We start from the raw sequence: 19528 nt of genomic DNA, 5'->3' as shown, positions 1-19528 counted from the left end.
GGTGAACAGCACGCCGTCTTTGTTATTCCTGGGCTATGGGAGCTCTTGGTGGTGCTCCAGCCAGAGAAGTGTGCATCAAGTGGATCTGGAGTTGACAACGGCGCTACTGCGAGGCAGAAACGGAGCAATCTGCAGTAAGAGCGCAGCGCATGGCTAGACTTGAGCACAGGATGGTTTCCTGTCATGATTATGGATTTAATTCGCTTTCGTCATTTTGCGTTCCTTTCATGCACACTGCTCATCTCATCACTGGTTGCGACAGAGGGTAAGTGACTCCTTTTCAGACAATTAGTGTCAGAGTTGAGTTTCAGTTACCTCGAGGTTTAGTTTATTGTCATGATATATTCAAGCCCCACACCAGATTTCTGCACTTGTCCAGTATGAAACCAGAGTGAGTTTCAGACACTGGTGATAAAATATTACATCCTAGTATTTATTCTTTTAGAATGCATTCTCAGAAACCAGCAAGAAAACCTGCATGATTATAATCGTACTTTTAGAAAGCTGTGTTGAAGCTGAGTTTATTGGTGGGCTTGCATTTCAACCGGTCCATGCTAAGAATTTTAATTACAAGACTGAGCGGTGACATCACTGACTACACTAATCTCTGCACATTTTCTAAGGACTGAAAAGCTAAAGATGACTAAAAGAGATCTAACAATGGGGGGTAGCATAGTGACCCATGAACGGGGTGGGAAGACTGGGGGTGGGTTTGGGGAGGGGGACAAAAGAGGATGCTATTTGTCTCTGCTCCTGTCCAAAACACCAAATAGCAGCATTCTTATCACCGCCAAAACAAACAGATGCATACACCAGCTACGTGCATCAGGAGATGTCAGGTGCCACGCATGTGCCATTTAAGGGCCTGCAGATAGGTCCACACAAAGACCCGTGGGAGGTATTTGCATATGAAAAAAGCCTTGCATGCTGTGGGAGGGGATGTGCAGTTGGCTGGAGCTGTATCTCAAACAGACACAAATGGCTCTGAATACTCTGAACTCGGCCTCAGGATATAGACTGAATACAGTGAGCTGAATAAAGAGTGAAATGGGAACCACCTGTTGCCATTTCAATACATTCCAATTATACTACCAACATAACATTTTTAATATAACTGAAATAACTGTCAGAATGATTGTTTCAGAGTCTATAACATATCAATATTTGTTGTAATGATACAGACATGTGGTCAGAGAATATGCTCGATCTCCATCATACCCCCCCCCCGTCCAAGTCTAGACATGTATAAGCTGCTCCTGGAGAGTCCTGCTGGCTGGCTGTGAAACTGATTGACCTCCGCCAATGACAGATAAATGATAGCTGATTTTAAAAAGATTGCGTCAAGTGGAGCCTAATTGCGCTCTTCTGAGCCTCAATAGTCTCTGAGCCTGATTGTGCTCTTTAAGGGTGTGTGAATATTATTGTAAAATCTCTGCTCACATCAGCACGACTGTATTTATAGACTCCAGCCTGTGCAATAGTAATATAAACACAAAAGAGGCAGACAAGCTTGTTGCAAAAAAAGAAAGAAAGAAAGAAAGAAAGATTGTTAGGCTTTAATAACTTTGATAACAGCGGGAGTTTAGTAAGAGATAAAGAAGGCAAACACAGGAAACATAGGGAAGAACACTGGCAGCAAACACAGCCGAAATGATTAAAAGAGAGAAGTTAACCAGTAATGTGGAACAACGTAGAGAGAGAGACAGAACAAGACAACAACAGGGTCCAAAAGCCACCTGGTACTGCAGCGAACTCAGTTTTAGGATGAGTAAAATCTGAGTTGATTCAGCAGCAGTGACCGAATTTCAGCCTCCCCACAAATTTATCTATTGAATTTCAAATGACTTCCTGCTAAGACAGTATGAGCTGTTCAAATCGTCAAGCTCACGACGGCTGTCGTGCACACGCCGTGGGGCCTTTCTGCACACACACAATAAACAATTCTGTAGACTTTCTCCCAAAACAAAGGAGGTAATGAGGAGTGTAAAGCAAGTCCTTAATCTGGTCAGGTCGAGAGTTCCTAGGTCAGGGCTTAAAGGATAACACCTCCCTGGCTTCCTTTACTCAAGAGGTTAGAAGTGCAGACACAAGGGGGGCAGGTGGTTTCTAAAATAAGAAGAAAAAAAGAAAGATACTCAAGCAAGCTCTAACGAAGAAACTGACTGAAACTTACAGGAAAAGGCAGAAAGTCTCAAACCCCAAGGCAGGACAGTCCAATAAATGTAAAGCAGGCACTGGAACACAAAGAAGAGCACTGTGATGAACAGGCAACAGTCACAGATATAGTGACTACTGACAAGTGACTGGATGATGTATATGCAGGTGCTAAAGGTGTAACTTAATACAAACTAATAAGGCTGGAACCAAACAACGACAGAAGATTGAAAACCACAAAAACAGTTGCACCAATAAAAAAAAGTACTTTCATGCTATCTAATATCAGTGTGAATGTACTGATTAGAGTCATGGCACATTCTTTAAAACTATGAAAAACAGTACATATGATGCCCCCTTCTGCTCCATGGATGGATCTCTGAGGTTGTCCCATTTGTTCTGCCTGCAGTACAACAATTTTGAGCAGCCTTGCCTGTAGCTATTTATGTTTGATGCTTTTTTGTATATGTAAAAGCTGCAGGCAGTAAGTCTCCAGGCAGACATGATAGAGGAATTCAGTCAGGAAGAAAAATAGCAACGCTTTAACACAGATTCTAAAGAAAGTTTAGTTTTGCAGGTCACAGCGAAACTTTAACTTTTAGAGCTTGTCTGGGTGCACGAGTGACTAACAGCACAGATTTAGAATTTATGCCTGAAATCATACCGTGTGATTTTATTCCTCTTCTTCGGCTGAACCCATTTCTTTATCTACCAGACTAAAAGGGTCTCCTCATGTTGCCCAGTCATGGAAGCTGTGACTGTATGTGACTGCTGCTGATGAGGACAGAAACAAAAAAGTCTGTAAAATAAAATCTAAACATTTTTGAGTAAGATTAATATGGATGATAAGTGTTTGAGGCATGCATAACTTGATAACAGCTGCTTATAATTGCAGTTACACAAGAAAATCAAGTGCTTACCCTCTAATTACTAGTTATATCATGTCCATGCTGACATGAGAGCTAAACCCAAAGCTGTATCATTGTGCTGTTTAATCCTCCTCATTAAAACACACCATAACGAGTAGAGCAATAAATGGCTCAGATGTTCGGTTGGATGCTGTCACCATGGAAATAGAAGGAATGCTAAACCCAAACAGTGAAACTGGTTTCTGTGGCAGCCGGCCACAACGCCTTGAGAGGCCCTTGAATTTAAAGCCCTTGTTACAACAACTGCTAATCATTTTTTTCTTTAATCAAAGCTAAAGAGAGATAAAAGAGCTTTGTGTTAGACGTGATTGAAATAAAACAGATCAGGATCATTCAGTGGGCACTCGTGCAAACAGTTGTTTTGAAGTACTGTTGGACACATATTCCTTCTGGAGTGCCTCGAGACTGATAAACGTTTACCCAATACTTAAAATCTGGATCTTTTTATAGTAATGTTGTAGATATTACATGGCTGTAAGAAGACTGGATGGACAGATGGACGGATGGACATATGGATGGATGGACAGATGTATAGATAGACGGATGGAGGATAGATGGACAGATAGACAGATTGATGGATGGTTAGATAGATAGATGGATGGACAGATAGACAGATGGATGGAGGATGGATGGATAGATGGATGGATGGATGGATGGACGGACAGACGGATTGATGGATGATAGATAGATAGGCGGATGGATAGATGGATGGACAGATGTATAGATAGACAGACAGTCAGACAGACAGATGGATGGAGGATAGATGGACAGATAGACATATGGACGGAAGAATAGATGGATGGACAGAGATGGATTGATGGATGGATTGAGGATGGAGGATGGACAGAGACAGATGGAAGGAGGATGGATGGATGGATGGACGGACAGACAAATAGATAGACGGATGGATGGACGGACGGACGAACAGATGGATGGATGGATGGACAGATGGATGGATGGATGGACGGACAGATGGATGGATGGATGGATGGACGGACGGACAGATGGATGGACAGATAAATGTATGGACGGACGGATGGATGGGCGGAAGGATGGATGGATGGATGGACGGAAGGATGGATGGATGGACAGATGGACGGACGGACAGATGGACGGATGGACGGACGGATGGATGGACGGAAGGACGGACGGATGGACGGACGGACGGATGGACAGATGGACGGACAGATGGACAGATGGACGGACGGATGGACGGATGGATGACAGATAGATGGATGGATAGATAGACGGAAGGGCGGATGGATGGAGGATGGACGGATGGACACCTGCAGTGAAACATGGTGGTGGTAGTGTGATGGACCTGGATGACTTGCCATAATTGACTGAACTGTGAACTCCTGAAAATCCTGAAGGAGAGTGTCCACCCAGCTTGTGCCCTGCAGCTCAAACATACTCGAGTTATGCAGCAGGATAAAGATCTGAAACAAAGTGACCCCTGAATGGCTAAAATAGGAACTAAATGAGGAGTTTGGAGTGGGCTAGTCAAAGTACAGACTAAAATCTGATCATCATAAACTGGCATAACCTTAAACAGACTGTTCATGCTCAAAAACCCCTCTAATCTGTCTGAATTAAAACAATTCTATAAAGAAGAGCGGTGCAAAATTCCTTCACAGGGATGTGAAAGAGTCATTGGCTCATATCACAAAGGCTTGATTGCGATTCTTGCTGCCAAGGTGGCACAAACAGGTATTAGATTTACTTTCACTCTTACACAATGAGCCATGAAGCTGTGGATAACTTTTAAATGAAATCTTTATTTAAAAAACTGCATTTTGTATTTGCTCAGCTGTGAAACAAACAGAGAAAGGAGGAAAATTGTCCTACACAGCACTGCATATATTGGGTTTTACATGTGTTAATAATAATGTTGTATTCTCATATATAAAATCACCATCTGTTCTCAGGTGCTGTTCTGGACAAGCTGCCTCAAATTGTGGACCAGTGCTCCCCAAACCCTTGCCAGAACCAGGCGATTTGTCGAACCCGTGGCGATAGCTACTCTTGTTTCTGTGTGCCGGGCTTTCAGGGTTCTCACTGTCAGATTGATGTGAACGAGTGTGCTTCACAGCCCTGCAGGAACGGAGGAACCTGTGAGGACAGAGTGGGTCGATTCTCCTGTCTGTGCTCTCCTGGTTTCACAGGTCAGCATCTTTATGTAAAGTCACATCATTTCAATCCTAAAATATGTTATTGGGAACTAAAGAATCCTACACAGTTTTAGTTATTCAAGAAAACAGTGTCAAAAATGTGTTACCCCAGTTTAAATGTGTTCTGTCTATATTAAATGCCATCCATGTTAGTAGCTGTTGAATGGACCATGAGAGCATTAATCACCTTTTTTTTAGGGATACAGTAAAGGAAACATTGCATATGTTGTTTTCCCTTCCATAGTTTGAGTGTTTTTGGGAAAACAACAAAAAGCTTTGCTATGAGATAAAAGAGGAATCCTCACAGCACAGCACAGCACAGCACAGCACAGCACAGCACAGCACAGCAGTCCACATGAAAGCTTTCTTCGTTTCCACCCTCTGCCCTCAGGCTCGCCTGCCCTCTGACATCTGTACCGCTTTGATGTTCACAGGTGCAACTTGTGAGATCCAGATTGACGAATGTCAGTCACGGCCATGCCTCAACGGAGGCAGTTGCCATGACTACGTTGGTGGCTTCACTTGCACCTGTCTCACCGGTTTCCAAGGACAACGGTGTGAAATCAACACTGATGAGTGCCAAGAGCACCCTTGCCAAAACAGGGCTCTGTGTATAGATGGAGTGAATGAGTAAGTAGTGTGGTCTTTCAAAAATGAGTAGCTTCTAATGAGATCTATAAACAAAGCAAAGGAAATGTTTTAAATAACTTTATTAATATAAATTACAAACGCCGACTGTCTTGTTATGTGATTGTCTCAGTTACAGCTGTGACTGCTCTCAAACAGCCTTCACCGGCCCACACTGTGAGACACCTCTACCGCCTTGCTACTCTGAACCCTGCTTTAATAGCGCCATCTGTAAGGACAATGGAGGGAACTACACCTGTGAATGCTGGCCTGGTAAAGGAAGCTCTTCTCTTGGTCAAATAATGTGGAGAATAATAAACAAGGACACTGAGGCATTTGAACTTATTCACACCTGAAAAACAACAAGCTCTGTCCAGAACAGCCTGTCCCCGTGTCATCTTTAATGAACATCATATGTAGTGTTGATCACATTAAATATCCTTCCTCGTTCCAGGGTTTGAGGGCCGTCATTGTGAGACAGACATCAGTGAGTGTGGCAGCGGCCCTTGCAGAAATGGCGGCAGCTGCATTGAGAGATCTTGGCATGCCTTGTATGGCAGTGAGCCTCTTCTGCCTGAAAGCTATGACCACAAACAGTCTGCAGGTTACATCTGCAGGTGTCCCCCAGGAACAACAGGTAGGTCATTTTCGTTTGACAAACTGAACCGGTCATATCTCAGTCAATCACGGTTTGAAAGACTTGGACTCTGACACGTATGAATGGATCTGTGTTCATAATGACCGACCTCCAAAAATCACCAAAGTTGTGCTGATTCACAAATTTTGAGCCGGCATGTTGAACTTCTCTGAGAATCCAGACGTGATCGAGCATAACATTGAAGCACTAAACGAATTATTCTGTTCATAACTGTAATGTGGCATCTGAATAAAGAGCTTGTAATCATTAACAAACCATGTTAATTGAGGGCAGTGATCTAAAAGATATACATGCCTTCGCACGGTTCCACTTTTTAAAGAGTTAATTGATCAGAAAAAGCAAGATCAGCTTGAAGAAATGAAGATGAAGGAATACGCGGTGTCTTCAGATGGATCCAGAAACAGGACCATGGACAGCGTTTATGCCCAGATTAAAATGACAGCATGAACAGCTGTCAGGTGCTGAAATGTGCTCACCGTGGTGCCCCCTGGTGGTAGTTTAAAAACACACACAAACACACTTTGTCACACTAACTAAATCTAAAATAAATGTAGAATATTTGGTGAGTAGGTACAGCTGACCGCATGTTACTTAAGCGGTAACATAATATACAGTAAAGTGTTGGCGTTTCTGAGGGAAACACAGCAGCGGGCTTGTTTCATCAAATTAAAGTTTTCTTTCTGTTGGAAAAGCTTCAAATTCTGCTTGCGCAAGACTGCTTGATCCGGGGGCGTCGGTACGAAGTGTGAGCTGATGCCTGCTGAGACTGTGTTCTAGAAATGGACTCTGCAAGTTGCAGGGCACTGACTCAGTAAGGTGGCCAAATAGCATTAGCTTAATCCCCGGGGATGTGGCTTTTCTGGTCTCCTGACTGCAGCTATTCAGCCCTTCATGCTTTAGAGAAGCAGACAAGGATCAGGCGTCCACCGTGAGGACCCGTAAACACACACACCACATAACATGGTGCTGTTAGACAACTTTGAGGCTTTTCTGGGGGGAAACCTGACGGCATGATGTGGACACCTGCGCCATGGATTTTGGGGATTTGGTTGCTTGGAACAGGTAACAGCGGTACCAGTAGCTTTAGTATTACATAATACACATTGAGTTACACCTGTCTGTCATCTTTGCTTATTGCCTAATCAAAACAAGTAACTTGTGACTGATTGAATTTGACCTACAGCATGTGCGTAGAGCTGTACATACAAACGTAAAGAGAGGAAACTGTGCTGTGGTGGTGTAGAGGGCAAAAAACAAAGCAGGTGTGTTGATGTTTAACAGCTGAGAGTCAGGTGGGCTCACTTGACTGCAGAAGATAGTTTACCTGGTACCACGAGTGGTAAACAGGGAGACAAGTGTAGTGGGAATAATAATCCAGAACCTCATTTATACCTGGAAACATGTCTGTTGTTATATAACAGCTGTAGTAACAGTGTTTAATTGTGTGTACGTGTTTGTGCTGTGTGCCTCTTTTACAGGCTCCCTCTGCCAGGAGGTGATAAACCAGTGCGAGCCCAGTCCGTGCCAGAATGGGGGCAGATGCGAGGGTCACATTGGGGGCTACACCTGCCACTGCCTCAAGCCCAGTCGTGATGGCATCCTCTACGGAGGTGTTAACTGCGATGTGAAGTTAGTGGGTTGTGAAGGCCATGAATGCCAGAACCAAGGCTCCTGCTCTCCTTTCCTGTTGGATGGGACTCATGGATACACCTGTTCCTGCTCACCTGGGTACGCCGGGCCTCTCTGTATGACCCCTACAGCTTTTACCTTCGAGCGCAAAGGTTACTTGCTGCTGGAGAGCCCCCTAGTGGATACTGAAGTGACTTGCAACATCACTCTCAGCTTCAAGACTTTTCTGCCTAGAGCTCTGTTGTTTCACACCATCACAAGCGGTCTGCAGCTGAGCCTGGAGCTGGAGGGGGGGCAGCTGCGTCTCACGCTGAGGAGGGAGGCCTCTGCTGAGGCGGAAAGCCCGAGCCAGGTTCTCGAGCTTCCGCACAACGTCACAGATGGAAAGTGGTATTCTGTAGAGGCTGTGCTTGGAAACTGGGTGCTAAGCCTTAAACTGCTAGATGATGCTGTGGGGTGTGCGAGCCAGTCGTGCCACAAAGCAGCCGCAGTCCAAAGCTGGCTGGTGGGGTTTGTTTCATCCCCTCAGAGCACTTTTATTGGAGGAATGCCTCGAGACTCGAGCGGCCTCAGCGAGTACGATGCGTTTACTCCATTCATCGGATGCATGCGGGACGTGTTTGTGGACTGGCAGCTCGTCATCCCCGAGCAGTGGCTGAGCGACTCAGCTGTCAACGTGTCCCCGGGCTGCAGCTACAGGGACCGCTGCCTGGATGTGCCGTGCCAAAACAAAGGAGAGTGCGTAAACATGTGGCAGAGCTACGAGTGCCGGTGTGCCAGGCCTTATGAGGGGCACGACTGTGAGGAGGGTAAGTTTGCAACCATAAGACACGGGGAGTGATTTAACCCACTTGTTGGGCATGCAGGACAGAACTCAAGGTCTCGCTTATCAAATTCCAAAAGTGGCGCACTAAAAGCACCTTTAGCTGCTTGGGTGAGTCAGGAGACACGAGGTCGGAGATGAAGTCTGTCAAAAGTCACGCTAAAGGGGAAGATCCTCTTATGTGAAGAACTAGATTAAGGCAATCTATTTTGGGACTGACATGCAAGCAAATGCCGGACTGTAAAATAGCGAGTGCTCAGTAAACCAATGGCTGCTGCGATCGATACATCATAACCTGAACAATAAATGTTGAAGGTTTGAACAGTTTTCATCAGTTTTCCCTCCATAGCTGCTTCAAAGACTGTTGAGTCTTTCAAAGAAGATTACTGATGGGCGGATTTAGACCAACATTTACTTGCACATCAACCAAACACCTACTCAAACCTGCTAACATATACAAGTTTTTTAGATTAGGGTGGAAAGTGCTGACAGGCCTAAACTTCCACCTGATAGACTCATTGTTAAGCGAGCTTAGCGTAGACCAATAAGAACGTCCTTTTGTGGAAAAACCCCTCAGCTGTTCAATACTTCAGATTTCAGAGGACAGATGGAGAAATCAGAACTTTTCACCTGACCCAATGATAAAAAGCACAGACTCCTTCTTTCACAGTGCTGACGAGCTGAAAAGCTCTAAAGGTCTTTTTATGTACCGACATTCATCCAGCTCACTTGTTGTTCACCCCTTTGTTGCTTTCTGCAGAACATGTGACTGCCCGCTTCGGGAACGAGGACGCTTACAGTTTTGCAGCGTTCACCGTCACTGATGACCTGGTCGACAACTTCTCCATCTCCTTCTTCCTGCGCACGCGGAGGAGCGGCGGGCTCCTCTTGGTGCTTGCCAACAGCAGCAACGCTTACCTGCACGTGTGGTTGGAAGGTGGCGAGGTCTCAGTTCAGCTCGATAAATACGAAAGCCTGAAGTCAGCGGATGCGATTGACGATGGGGAAGCCCACTTTGTGAGCGTAGAGGTGGCGGCGGATGGTCTTATCGTGCTGTATGTGGGGGCTCAGGAACAGGGGCGTGTGGAGGTGAGGCCGGTCGGTGTCCAAGCAGGTGACACGGTGTATGTGGGAGGTATGCTGGAGGCGAAGGAGACCGCGGCGTTCGGTGGATATTTCAAAGGCTGCGTTCAGGACCTGAGGATCAGCGACAGGAGGCTGCAGTTCTTTGGGTTGGACACTACAGTGAGATCTTATCCTCTTGAGATCATGGAGAACGTAACTGTGGGGTGTTCTGGAGACAACATCTGCAGTGTGAGTGAACACCCTGCACACAGTGTTGGTGTAGTACGTGTGGACATTACACAGATATTAAATCTATATTGTAATTCTGAAATCAAATCCGTAGCACAAACCTAAAACAAATTCCCCGTATCTCTTTGTCAGAGGAATCCATGTCTCAACGGGGGGGTGTGCTACTCCAAGTGGGACGACTTCACCTGTACCTGCCCCCCCAACACATCAGGGCGGCGCTGTGAAGAGGTGAAGTGGTGCGAGCTGTCCCCGTGCCCCACAGATGCAGAGTGCAGGATGCTGAACCACGGCTATGAATGTGAGCGACCTTCGAGGATTCGTCAGTTACAAAAGCAGAGCTGTTTTAAAGTCACTTGAAGTGGTGCCAAGTCAAGTCCAAGTGCCTTCAAAGGCAAAGCGAAGGTCGAGAGTAATAAACAGACACCGCACTGAACGATAAGCTCTGAATGATTTCCTTTTGCATAAGCGGGATCCAGTATTCTGGGCTAAAAGTGTTTCTCTGCTACGTAAGAGCCCAGTGAATGTACGTTACCGAATCTTTGACCTTGTTTGTTTAATTAGCCTCTATGGTCTTAATTGGCTACTATGTAACCAAGTGACTCAACGCTGTTATATACTGGCCTTAATCTGCCCACACAGTATTCCCTATGTGATCCGTAAAGTAGGATCTGTCTGATGCCAGCTTATCCTCTTTTTGGAATTAGTGATGATTTGCTGTGTGTCTCCATTATTACAGAGATACAGATATTTACTGCTTGTATTTCCAGTAAATACTGTTATCAAGACAGGTAGCTGTCATACTGTAATACTGCCGACTAAAGGTGGGAGTCATCAGACACCCCACAATACGATACTCTCGCAGTTCACTTACAGTTTTTAACATTTTGCGATTTATCACCTTTTTTCAACAATTATATCCACAAACTTTGTCAGTATTTGTTTTATCCAATAACATAAACTTCACTGAGATTGTCGAGCACGCCAACACTAAGGCGGAGTCAGTCTGTCATCAGTCTGTGATTGAACGGGGTCTGGTTGGCCATTACATGCAGTCTGTTTCTCATAATGCAGCAATTAACTGTGATAAACTGGTGAAAATCACACATCAGTAGCTGTGATTAAAGACACTCAGCAACCTGCTGGTCTGTGGAAATACAACCAGCAGAGTCGTGTTCAATAATAATTCAATACTAAAAAGTGTTTGTGATTTTCTCAGGATTTTAGATTTAAGTGTATCTAATAAAAACCGTTATTTTTCTATGATGTTGTCACGCTGATACAGTGTAGCGCTGGATCAGTCCCTCCACACTGACACGTTTACTATTTTGATTCAGGAAATCAGTGCTCGGTAAATGACATGCCAACTAAAACACAACAAAAACATTTATGACAAAGTGAACGCTGTGCAAATATTCACGGCAGGTATTGTGTCCTCGTCTCCTAGGTTACTCCAATGCAACTTTCCTGAACGACAGCACCGTGCTGTCCTACCGGGGGAACGGTCGCATATCCCGCAACCTGACAAGCCTCTCCCTAAACCTGCGCACACGGAGGCGTAAAGCAGCGATCCTACATGCCGAGGAGGGCTCTGCTTTCATCACGGTCTCCATCCAAGATGGTTTCCTCTTCGTGGAGCATCAGAGCACCTACGAAGAGGAGGGCGTATCTACGGTCAGCCTGAGCACCAGGAGCAGTGTCAGCGACGGCGAATGGCACAGTGTCCACTTTCTCATGGCAGCACCGTGGGAGCAAACCTCTCGGTGGACTCTGGTGCTCGATGAAGACGTCGAAGAAGCCAGCACTTCCACCAGCCGAGGAGGCAACCTGGACTTCCTCAGAGAGGGGGTGGACATCTTCTTGGGGGGACTGGCCCCTGACAACGGCTGGTCCCTCGCCGGTTGTCTGGGCACCGTGGAGCTGGGTGGGATCGCCCTTTCTTACTTTGGCTCTTCTGGCGTGAACCTCCCCCGCATGCAGGAGGAGCAGTTCGTCCAGACGTCGCCGCAAGCGCCGCTCGTCGGCTGCGGCGGGGCCTCTGTGTGTTATCCAAACCCTTGTCTGAATGGCGGGGAGTGCCAGGACCTCTTCAACGCGTACAACTGCAGCTGCCCCGAGGGCTGGGCCAGGAGACACTGCGACTTCTTCTTGGACACCTGCGCTTCGAATCCCTGCGTTCACGGCAACTGCAGCGTCGCCGGGTGGAGCTACGAGTGCACCTGTGAGCTCGGCTACACGGGCGCGAACTGCGAGGAAGAGGCTGACATGTGCAAAAACCACCTGTGCGCCCACGGCGGCACCTGTCTGCACGGGCCCGACAGGTACGCCTGCCTCTGTGCGGAGAACTACACCGGACCTCTCTGCAAGTAAGTTTAGCTGTTTGCTAAGGTAAGTCGTAAAGCAGCGAAGCAGAGCAGAGTGAAATAAAACGTTAGTGGGCGGGTGTGCAAAATGCAGATGAGCAAAGAGGGAAAGAAATCCCCTTATTAATATTTCACTCTTCAAAGATGACTTTGTGAAGTGCAGTGAAAGCTGTGGTTAGAAACACAAAATGCACAAATAAATGCTACAAAATTGCACCAACAGGGGACTGCAGCACAACACAAACACAATTGTTCACTGCAAAATGTCTCCACATCTCTGCCTCTGTTCAGCATTTCAACCACGCCTGCGGTGAGCGCCTCAGAAGCTGCATTTCTATTCTAGTGTCAGCCAGAAAAAGGCCCCAGTCTGCTCACTACACAAGGCTCTCTGGTTCAGCGCCAGTTTCTTCCCCCCTCTGTCATCTCGCGTTCGCCTCTGAGACCCAGCGGGGGGAACGCCTCCAAGCATTTATCCTGTAAACACACAGCCTCTTGCATTTTGCCTCCGTTTTTTTGTTTCTTGCACACCTTTGCAAGTGTCTCGCTAAGCAAGCCACACCAGTCAAGCTATCTCCCTTTACTGGGAACATCCAGGCTGCTTTAAAGTTTGTGTGTGAAAACGACTTCCTTTTGTTTGTCTCGTTTGTTTGCGCCTCTTTCTTCCTCCCCTCACCATCTTTCTCTCTGTTTCCTCTGCAGCGAACGCATTGAAGAAATTCCGTGGTACATTGTTGTCAGAAATGTGTGAGTTGTTGTTTTTTGGTGGCTTTTTTTACTATTATTATTTTATTTTTCACGTGTTCCCAGGTGTTTGTTTCCTGTTAGATATTTGTCTCTCAAATGTCAGCTGTGAAGCCTTCCCTCGTTTTTGTTTTTTGTGGAACAAAATGCAAAGCAAAGGCAAATATTAGCACTTTTAAAAGTGAGCCAACCACTTTTTCAAATGAGTGACAGCTGTAGTTTAAAATGATCAAATTGTTCAAATGAGAGTGTGTTTTGTAACCGTTGAGGGATGAGCTTCAAGTTGCCGGCAGAGCTGTTGATGCTTGAGGCAAACAGAAGGTTACAGAGGCCAAAGAGAAAGAAGTTGGCTTTTTCATTCCTGCACGTGTGATTTGACGTCCTGCTGGTGACTCGTTGCCAGAGGGCTATAATCTTGTTATCCTGGTCGCTTCTTAAGTCTCTTTGTCTCCCCTGTGGGGAACAGCAGGAGGCTGAATAATGCACCTCCCGCTCGGCCATCTCTTCTGCTTCCGGCAAACATAAAGCCAGAGAACCAAATCTGCTGAACATTTCAATGCGAGCTGCAGACTGACAAAGTTGTGCTTTAAACTTTTCCAACAGAAGGCCAAAGCTTCCTGTTTCTGTGTGCGGCGACGACACCAGAAATTACACCTGCTTCAATGGAGGCAACTGCACCGAGCGCGAGCTCTCCTGCGACTGTCCACCAGGCTTCATCGGGCACCGGTAGGAAACAAGACAAATACATATTGTCACCATGTCAGATTGTGGAATTACTGCAAGTTACAGCAACTCATCTATGAAGTGGCAAACGACGTAACGTCACAGATCACCAAGTCGCAGAGCGCTGAAGCTTTTGTGCGTAAAAGTCTCCAACGCTTCCAAACCTCCTCTGACATGAACATCGGCACAAAATCTGCGTGCAAGATTCCTCCGGCTCGGGCTTCCATGGCCGAGCAGCTCCTGTGCAGTTTCTTTGATCCGTGTAGTGTCTCACGTCATGCCTGATATTAGTGCCTCCTCCACCCAAAGAGGATAAATAAATGGTGCAGATTCTCTTACCTCTTTTCCTCTAATGTAATGCTGGGAACTTTTGGGAACTATCCAATATTACACCAGGTTTAAGAACAATAGAACGTCAATAGAATTTGTGGACTCTATCTGCATTTCATTGAAGTGAGGCTGTGGTCTGAGTTCTTCCGTGATGCTGTGGTTTCAGGTGCGAGCAGGAGGTCGACGAGTGCAAGTCCAACCCGTGTCTGAACGGAGGCTATTGCCGCAACCTCATCAACAAGTTTGTCTGCGTGTGCGACATGAGCTACGCCGGAGACGTGTGCCAGACGGACGTAAGCGACATTTACTTTTACGTGGCTTTGCTCTTGTGGCAGAACCTCTTCCAGCTGCTCTCCTACCTGATCCTCAGGCTGGACGACGAGCCAGAGGTGGACTGGGGAGGAAACGACTGAGTCTGTGCGTGCACGTGCGTCAGGGTGCTTTCAAATGGGTGATTGATTGATCGGGCTATAATCCAAAACACTCCACAGAACTTCTCTGGTCTGTTACCACAGAACGACTTGTGCCTTAAAATTATACTATTAAATAAGCGGCACCTTATTAAATATAGTTATGTACCTGCATATATGCATATTATTAAACGTACACGTTGCAGTAGATGATAAGAAACAGTATCACAGACGAGGTGATGGTGTTTCGTCGCAGCTAAAGGTCATAACCAATCACAATCCTCTTGGCATCACCTGTCACGTTTCCCTCACCGTGTCCAGGACATAGTCCAGACCGACAGTACAGAGAAGAAACAGATGAATCTGAGGGTTATTGTTTCGTGTAGGGAAGCACTTAGTGAGGTGAGGAACATTACGGATACCGGAGTTATTTATACAGTTCCTCCGTGAAGCTATCCTGTCAGTCTCGTCTGAACTGGATTCTGGGAGCTCCGTGCGGATCCATTTGTGAACTATGAAAAACAGTGTTGTAGTTACAAAAGCACCTAGAGGGGCTAGAAGACAACAAGATGTCTCGCTTTGTTCTTGATGTGCGTTCAGAGCACTGCGCCGACTGACTGACTGACTACTGTGTGCTGTTTTGTACCAAAGAAGGAGTTTTTCGTCTCTAAAACACTTTGCTGTCTGAGCCGCAGATATTTTAAGCCTAAATTCTCTCGTGGCCCCGCGCCAACGCTTCCTATCAACATTCACCGCTGCTGTGGTCACCGTTTCGTTGCATTTTGTATGTCTCTCTCTCTCACTGTAGACTTTTGTGTGTTTATTGTTTGTCGTTCAGTCTTGTTGTGCTGACATCATGCTGCATGATCCATGTAACTTCTTGTTTGTCTGTTTCCTCCATCATAATCCATCGTTGTGTCCTGTCTGCCTGTCGTCTCTCTGTTTGTTCTTGTCAAATAAAAACCTTTCAGCCTTGATTGTTTTGTACTCGTCTGTCCTCTTTGTTTCTCTCGACTAACTTGTTCTTCACATAATCGCACATTTTGTCCGTTTCCCTTCAAAAATCCATATTAGGAGAAATTACAGCTGAAGGTCAAACTCTTCTCAGTGATTTTCTAAGTGTGTGTTTGCGTTTGAAGGAGTGGACACACTGAGGTCAGGTGGTAGCTGCCACACCAAACATAGACTCTTAATCTCATTTAACAAGATGCCGAGTGAGTTTATCCCAGAATAGCCACAAGTGCACACAAACACACAAACACAGCGCACAGCTACAGCGTTTTTATCTGTGCATGAAGGACAGGCTCACAGTTTTTCACATCTAGTCTTAAAACCGCTGTTTGGAAGTTTTGCTTTCTCATTTGTCATCAGTAACAGAGGCACTGCTGCTGCACTCGAACCTCAGATTTCCCCATCCTGACACAATGCTCTGTGTTTTGACTGAATGACTGACCAATGTGTATGAAGGGAAGGCTTTAAATTATAGTTAAATGAATGTTTAATGCCGTACTTACCAGGGAAAGTCAGGTCTTTGCAGATATAGATGAATATAATGGAAAACTACCACAAAGGAAATTAAGCGGCAGTACATCCTGAGAAATTTACATCTATTTCTGCTAAAATTATTTTTACATTTCAAACATGAGGCAAATAAAGTGAAACTGCATAAAAATAGCTAAAATAGTCAGATATGGCTATAAAAAGGTAAATCTATGGATGCACTGAAAGCTAAAAACTATTACCAGACAGAGCAGCTGACGTAACACAACACAATAGTAGATAAAGACCATCACCATGAGAACAACGCTTTCGTTTTATACTTGTTATAATTTCTTAACAAGAGGGTTGGAAATATAAATATAATGGGACTAAGTGATAATTAGGTCATACGGATAGTTTATTGTATCTGTGGGTTGGAAGATGTCAGACGGTGCTGGGATCTGGTCACACATGCGTCTGCGACTCCTCCGGCCTCAGTGTCCTGAAGATTACCAGTGTAATCCTCACATACTTCTGTGCATGCAGCGGCCTCTCCGTGTACACCTGCTCTCTTCCATCTTGTATTTTTACAAGTCTGCGTGCGTGTGTGTGTGTGCGTGCGTGTGTGTGTGCTCTGCAAGCGCAGGTAGTTTCGGGGGGAGGAAATGGGAGGCAGTTTTTCAGCGTCGGCACTGATGTGGCCATCCTTGGAGCGCGAGATAAGCACAGAGGAAGAAATGTGCTTTGCCAGCAAAAAAGCAGCATCTGGCGCTGAAGTGCACTTTCAGCAGAGAGCTGGTGGCATTCACACAAGTTGGGTCTTCTTCACAGAAACCTATGAGGGCAGCTTATCTGGCAGCCACACACACACACAGCAGGCTGATAGTGCTGACAGCAGGGAAGCACTGCTGCCGCCGTCTCTGTGTGCGGAGCCGCTCTGCAGAGGCTTCAGGGTGGCCTCGACACGTACCTTAGAGACTGGTTAGTTAGACATCTCTGGGTCTGTGTGTGGCAGTCGGTGACTGATGGCGGGTCCTGGCTGCAGGCTGCTCCAGCTCGCTTGTGTCACACTCGCTCTGACAGGCGAGTGTGCTGCAGTGACAGGTAAGCACTTTCCAGGAGTCAACAAAGAACCTGTAGCGAGGGGGGAAGAAACTAATGTCTACAGCATCAAGCGTGAGCGCAGAAGTTATTTTTTGCCTCGGGATACGGATGGTTGTGTTTTTATTAGAATTATGTTTCCATGTTGATTGCTCGCTGTAAAGTTTGCTGACTTCTGAGATAATTTTTCGCAGCCCCGTGTGTCGGTTATGAAGATGCTGTCAGCAAGTGTTACCGAGTGAGACTTACAGCTGTTGTGCTGTTGTAGCAGGTGCTCAGAGAATCACAACTATCACACCAACCAGCACAGCTGATGTAGGTTTAAGGGCATCTGCTGCTCAGCTTCCCCCTGCTGGAAAGCTTAAGTACATCCTGATTCGTTGGGGTCTGACTGGTGAGCGGCTTCTGTGCGTTTGCGTGCAGGATGCTGCATTCTGCATGTGTGCGAGGCTCAAACGGCCACAAGTCTGAGTGACATAAGAATATTAGCAAGTCATCAAAGTCCACAGATACAACTCAGACTCTGCAGCTTTCAGTGCTGCTTTGAAGGAGCTGTGTGCGTATGTTTGCTCGAGTTATTTTGGGCATGTGTGTGTGCTGATGGGATCCTCGGCAAAGATTGCGCCTGTGTGTGTGATCCTTCACAGACGGAGCGTGCTCCACACAGCTCGCCGGTGACCGCCGTGCTGGCACCGTATCTGGTTGGCTTGGCAATCGCGGTGGCGATGCTGGGGCTGACGCTCGCGCCAGCCAAACTGCGAGAGAGGCGGCAGACGGAGGGAGGTTTGAGTCCGCGGCAACTCGAGGCTCCTGGTGGTCGCAACCCACCTGCTGAGCTGGGAAACACATCCATCAACACTTTGGCAGCACACTTGGAGCGCCTGGTGTAGCGTAAAGGAGTCAGGAGAGGAAGGGAGTGTGTGAGAAATGGAGGCGGGGGAATAAAGCATGTGTTCTCAAAAACATTGGCACGAGCCGTTTTTCTCTCTCTCCCTGACTCGTCCCTGTCTTTCTTCTCCTCAGCTGACCTCGGAGGGTTTGACCTCTGACCTCTTGCTGTCTATCAGTCTGGGGTCCGTCGTCCTGTTGCTGGCCATCGTCCTGACCTCTGTGGGTGCGGTAGTAGCCCTAAATCGCCGCGCCACCCACGGCACCTACAGTCCCAGCCGGCAGGAGAAGGAAGGGTCGCGGGTGGAGATGTGGAGCATCACGCAGCCGCCGCCCATGGAGAGACTGATTTGAGATGCAGAACGTGGTCCAGGTAGCAATGAAAAATAAGTGGTGCAGTTTGAACAGGAAGTCTGGAGCTCAGTGGAGACGCGGAGGCTCCACGTTAAATCACTGCCGCCTGTCTTTATTTGCATATACGCAGGAAGATCTCTGCGTTTTCATTTCCAGCACCTTCATCCATCTTTGTGATGCTTTGCACCTGGTTCCACACAAGCATACCCATCTGCGTGTGTCACATCTCTGTGCCTGATCCATATATTTAGGATTGATGGAGCAGCGAACGCTGAAAGGAAAAAAACGCGCTGGAATTTAGGGCACATGAACGCATCGTCTTTGAGCCTCATTTGGAAACAAGTCAGGATAAACCTGCTACTGTTCTGCATGTTCTGTGAATGAATGAATCAAACATACTGCTCTGCCTCTCAGTAACACATCAATCATGAAAGCACCGTGAGTGTGTATAAGGAAGGGTTGGTTATGATCAAGTACATTAGAATAGGCCACGATGTCTGCACACTGGGCCCCTCTGCGGTGTAGAGGTGGAAGCTATAAAAGCTTCATGGGATTCGTTTCCAACAGGACGATTATAGACTGTTTGTGTGTTTCTGATGAATCCACTTTGGTGCCAAGTTAATTTTTCAGTGGCAACTCTTTAGTCCCAGATTCATGTTTTAGGATTAGTAGCATTATATTTGTCTAGGCAGCCATTGAAGTTGTACATACTGTAATGATGATTTTTATTACTGTGATTTTTCCATTTTCAACTTTTGAGTTCGATCAAAATGTTTATTAAACTGAGTTTGTTGTCATTCATTCGACGTCTACAAAGCAGAACGTCTGTACTTCCAT

General features: G+C 46.3%; 1 protein-coding gene across 3 annotated transcripts; it reads left to right on the top strand.

Moving 5' to 3' along the window:
• Positions 1–59: 59 nt before the first annotated feature.
• Positions 60–19492, top strand: crb1 (crumbs cell polarity complex component 1). Of its 3 annotated transcripts, XM_026147428.1 has the most exons (13): positions 60–265; positions 5012–5248; positions 5689–5884; positions 6015–6154; positions 6336–6518; positions 8018–8977; positions 9752–10305; positions 10438–10603; positions 11750–12668; positions 13365–13409; positions 14010–14132; positions 14626–14752; positions 18473–19492. In XM_026147428.1, exons 1-13 carry the CDS (start codon positions 184–186, stop codon positions 18689–18691), a joined length of 3951 nt encoding a protein of 1316 aa, XP_026003213.1. In that variant the 5' UTR covers positions 60–183; the 3' UTR covers positions 18692–19492. The 3 variants fall into 3 exon arrangements, with proteins under 3 accessions (XP_026003213.1, XP_026003215.1, XP_026003216.1); XM_026147430.1 differs by lacking the exon at positions 13365–13409; XM_026147431.1 differs by lacking the exons at positions 60–265; positions 5012–5248; positions 5689–5884; positions 6015–6154; positions 6336–6518 and adding an exon at positions 7396–7601.
• The last annotated feature ends 36 nt before the right edge of the window (positions 19493–19528 follow it).

The sequence above is a fragment of the Astatotilapia calliptera genome, chromosome 17 (assembly GCF_900246225.1).
Source record: "Astatotilapia calliptera chromosome 17, fAstCal1.2, whole genome shotgun sequence".
Lineage (NCBI taxonomy): Eukaryota > Metazoa > Chordata > Actinopteri > Cichliformes > Cichlidae > Astatotilapia > Astatotilapia calliptera.
Note: the sequence above shows the minus strand (reverse complement) of the source record. Positions and strands in the feature narration are given on the sequence as shown.

Coding starts and splice junctions, on each gene's coding strand:
- crb1 (XM_026147428.1), top strand. CDS start 184: ATGATTATGGATTTAATTCGCTTTCGTCATTTTGCGTTCCTTTCATGC. Junction 5,885..6,014: donor TGTATAGATGGAGTGAATGA/GTAAGTAGTGTG, acceptor TGATTGTCTCAG/TTACAGCTGTGACTGCTCTC. Junction 6,519..8,017: donor GTGTCCCCCAGGAACAACAG/GTAGGTCATTTT, acceptor CCTCTTTTACAG/GCTCCCTCTGCCAGGAGGTG.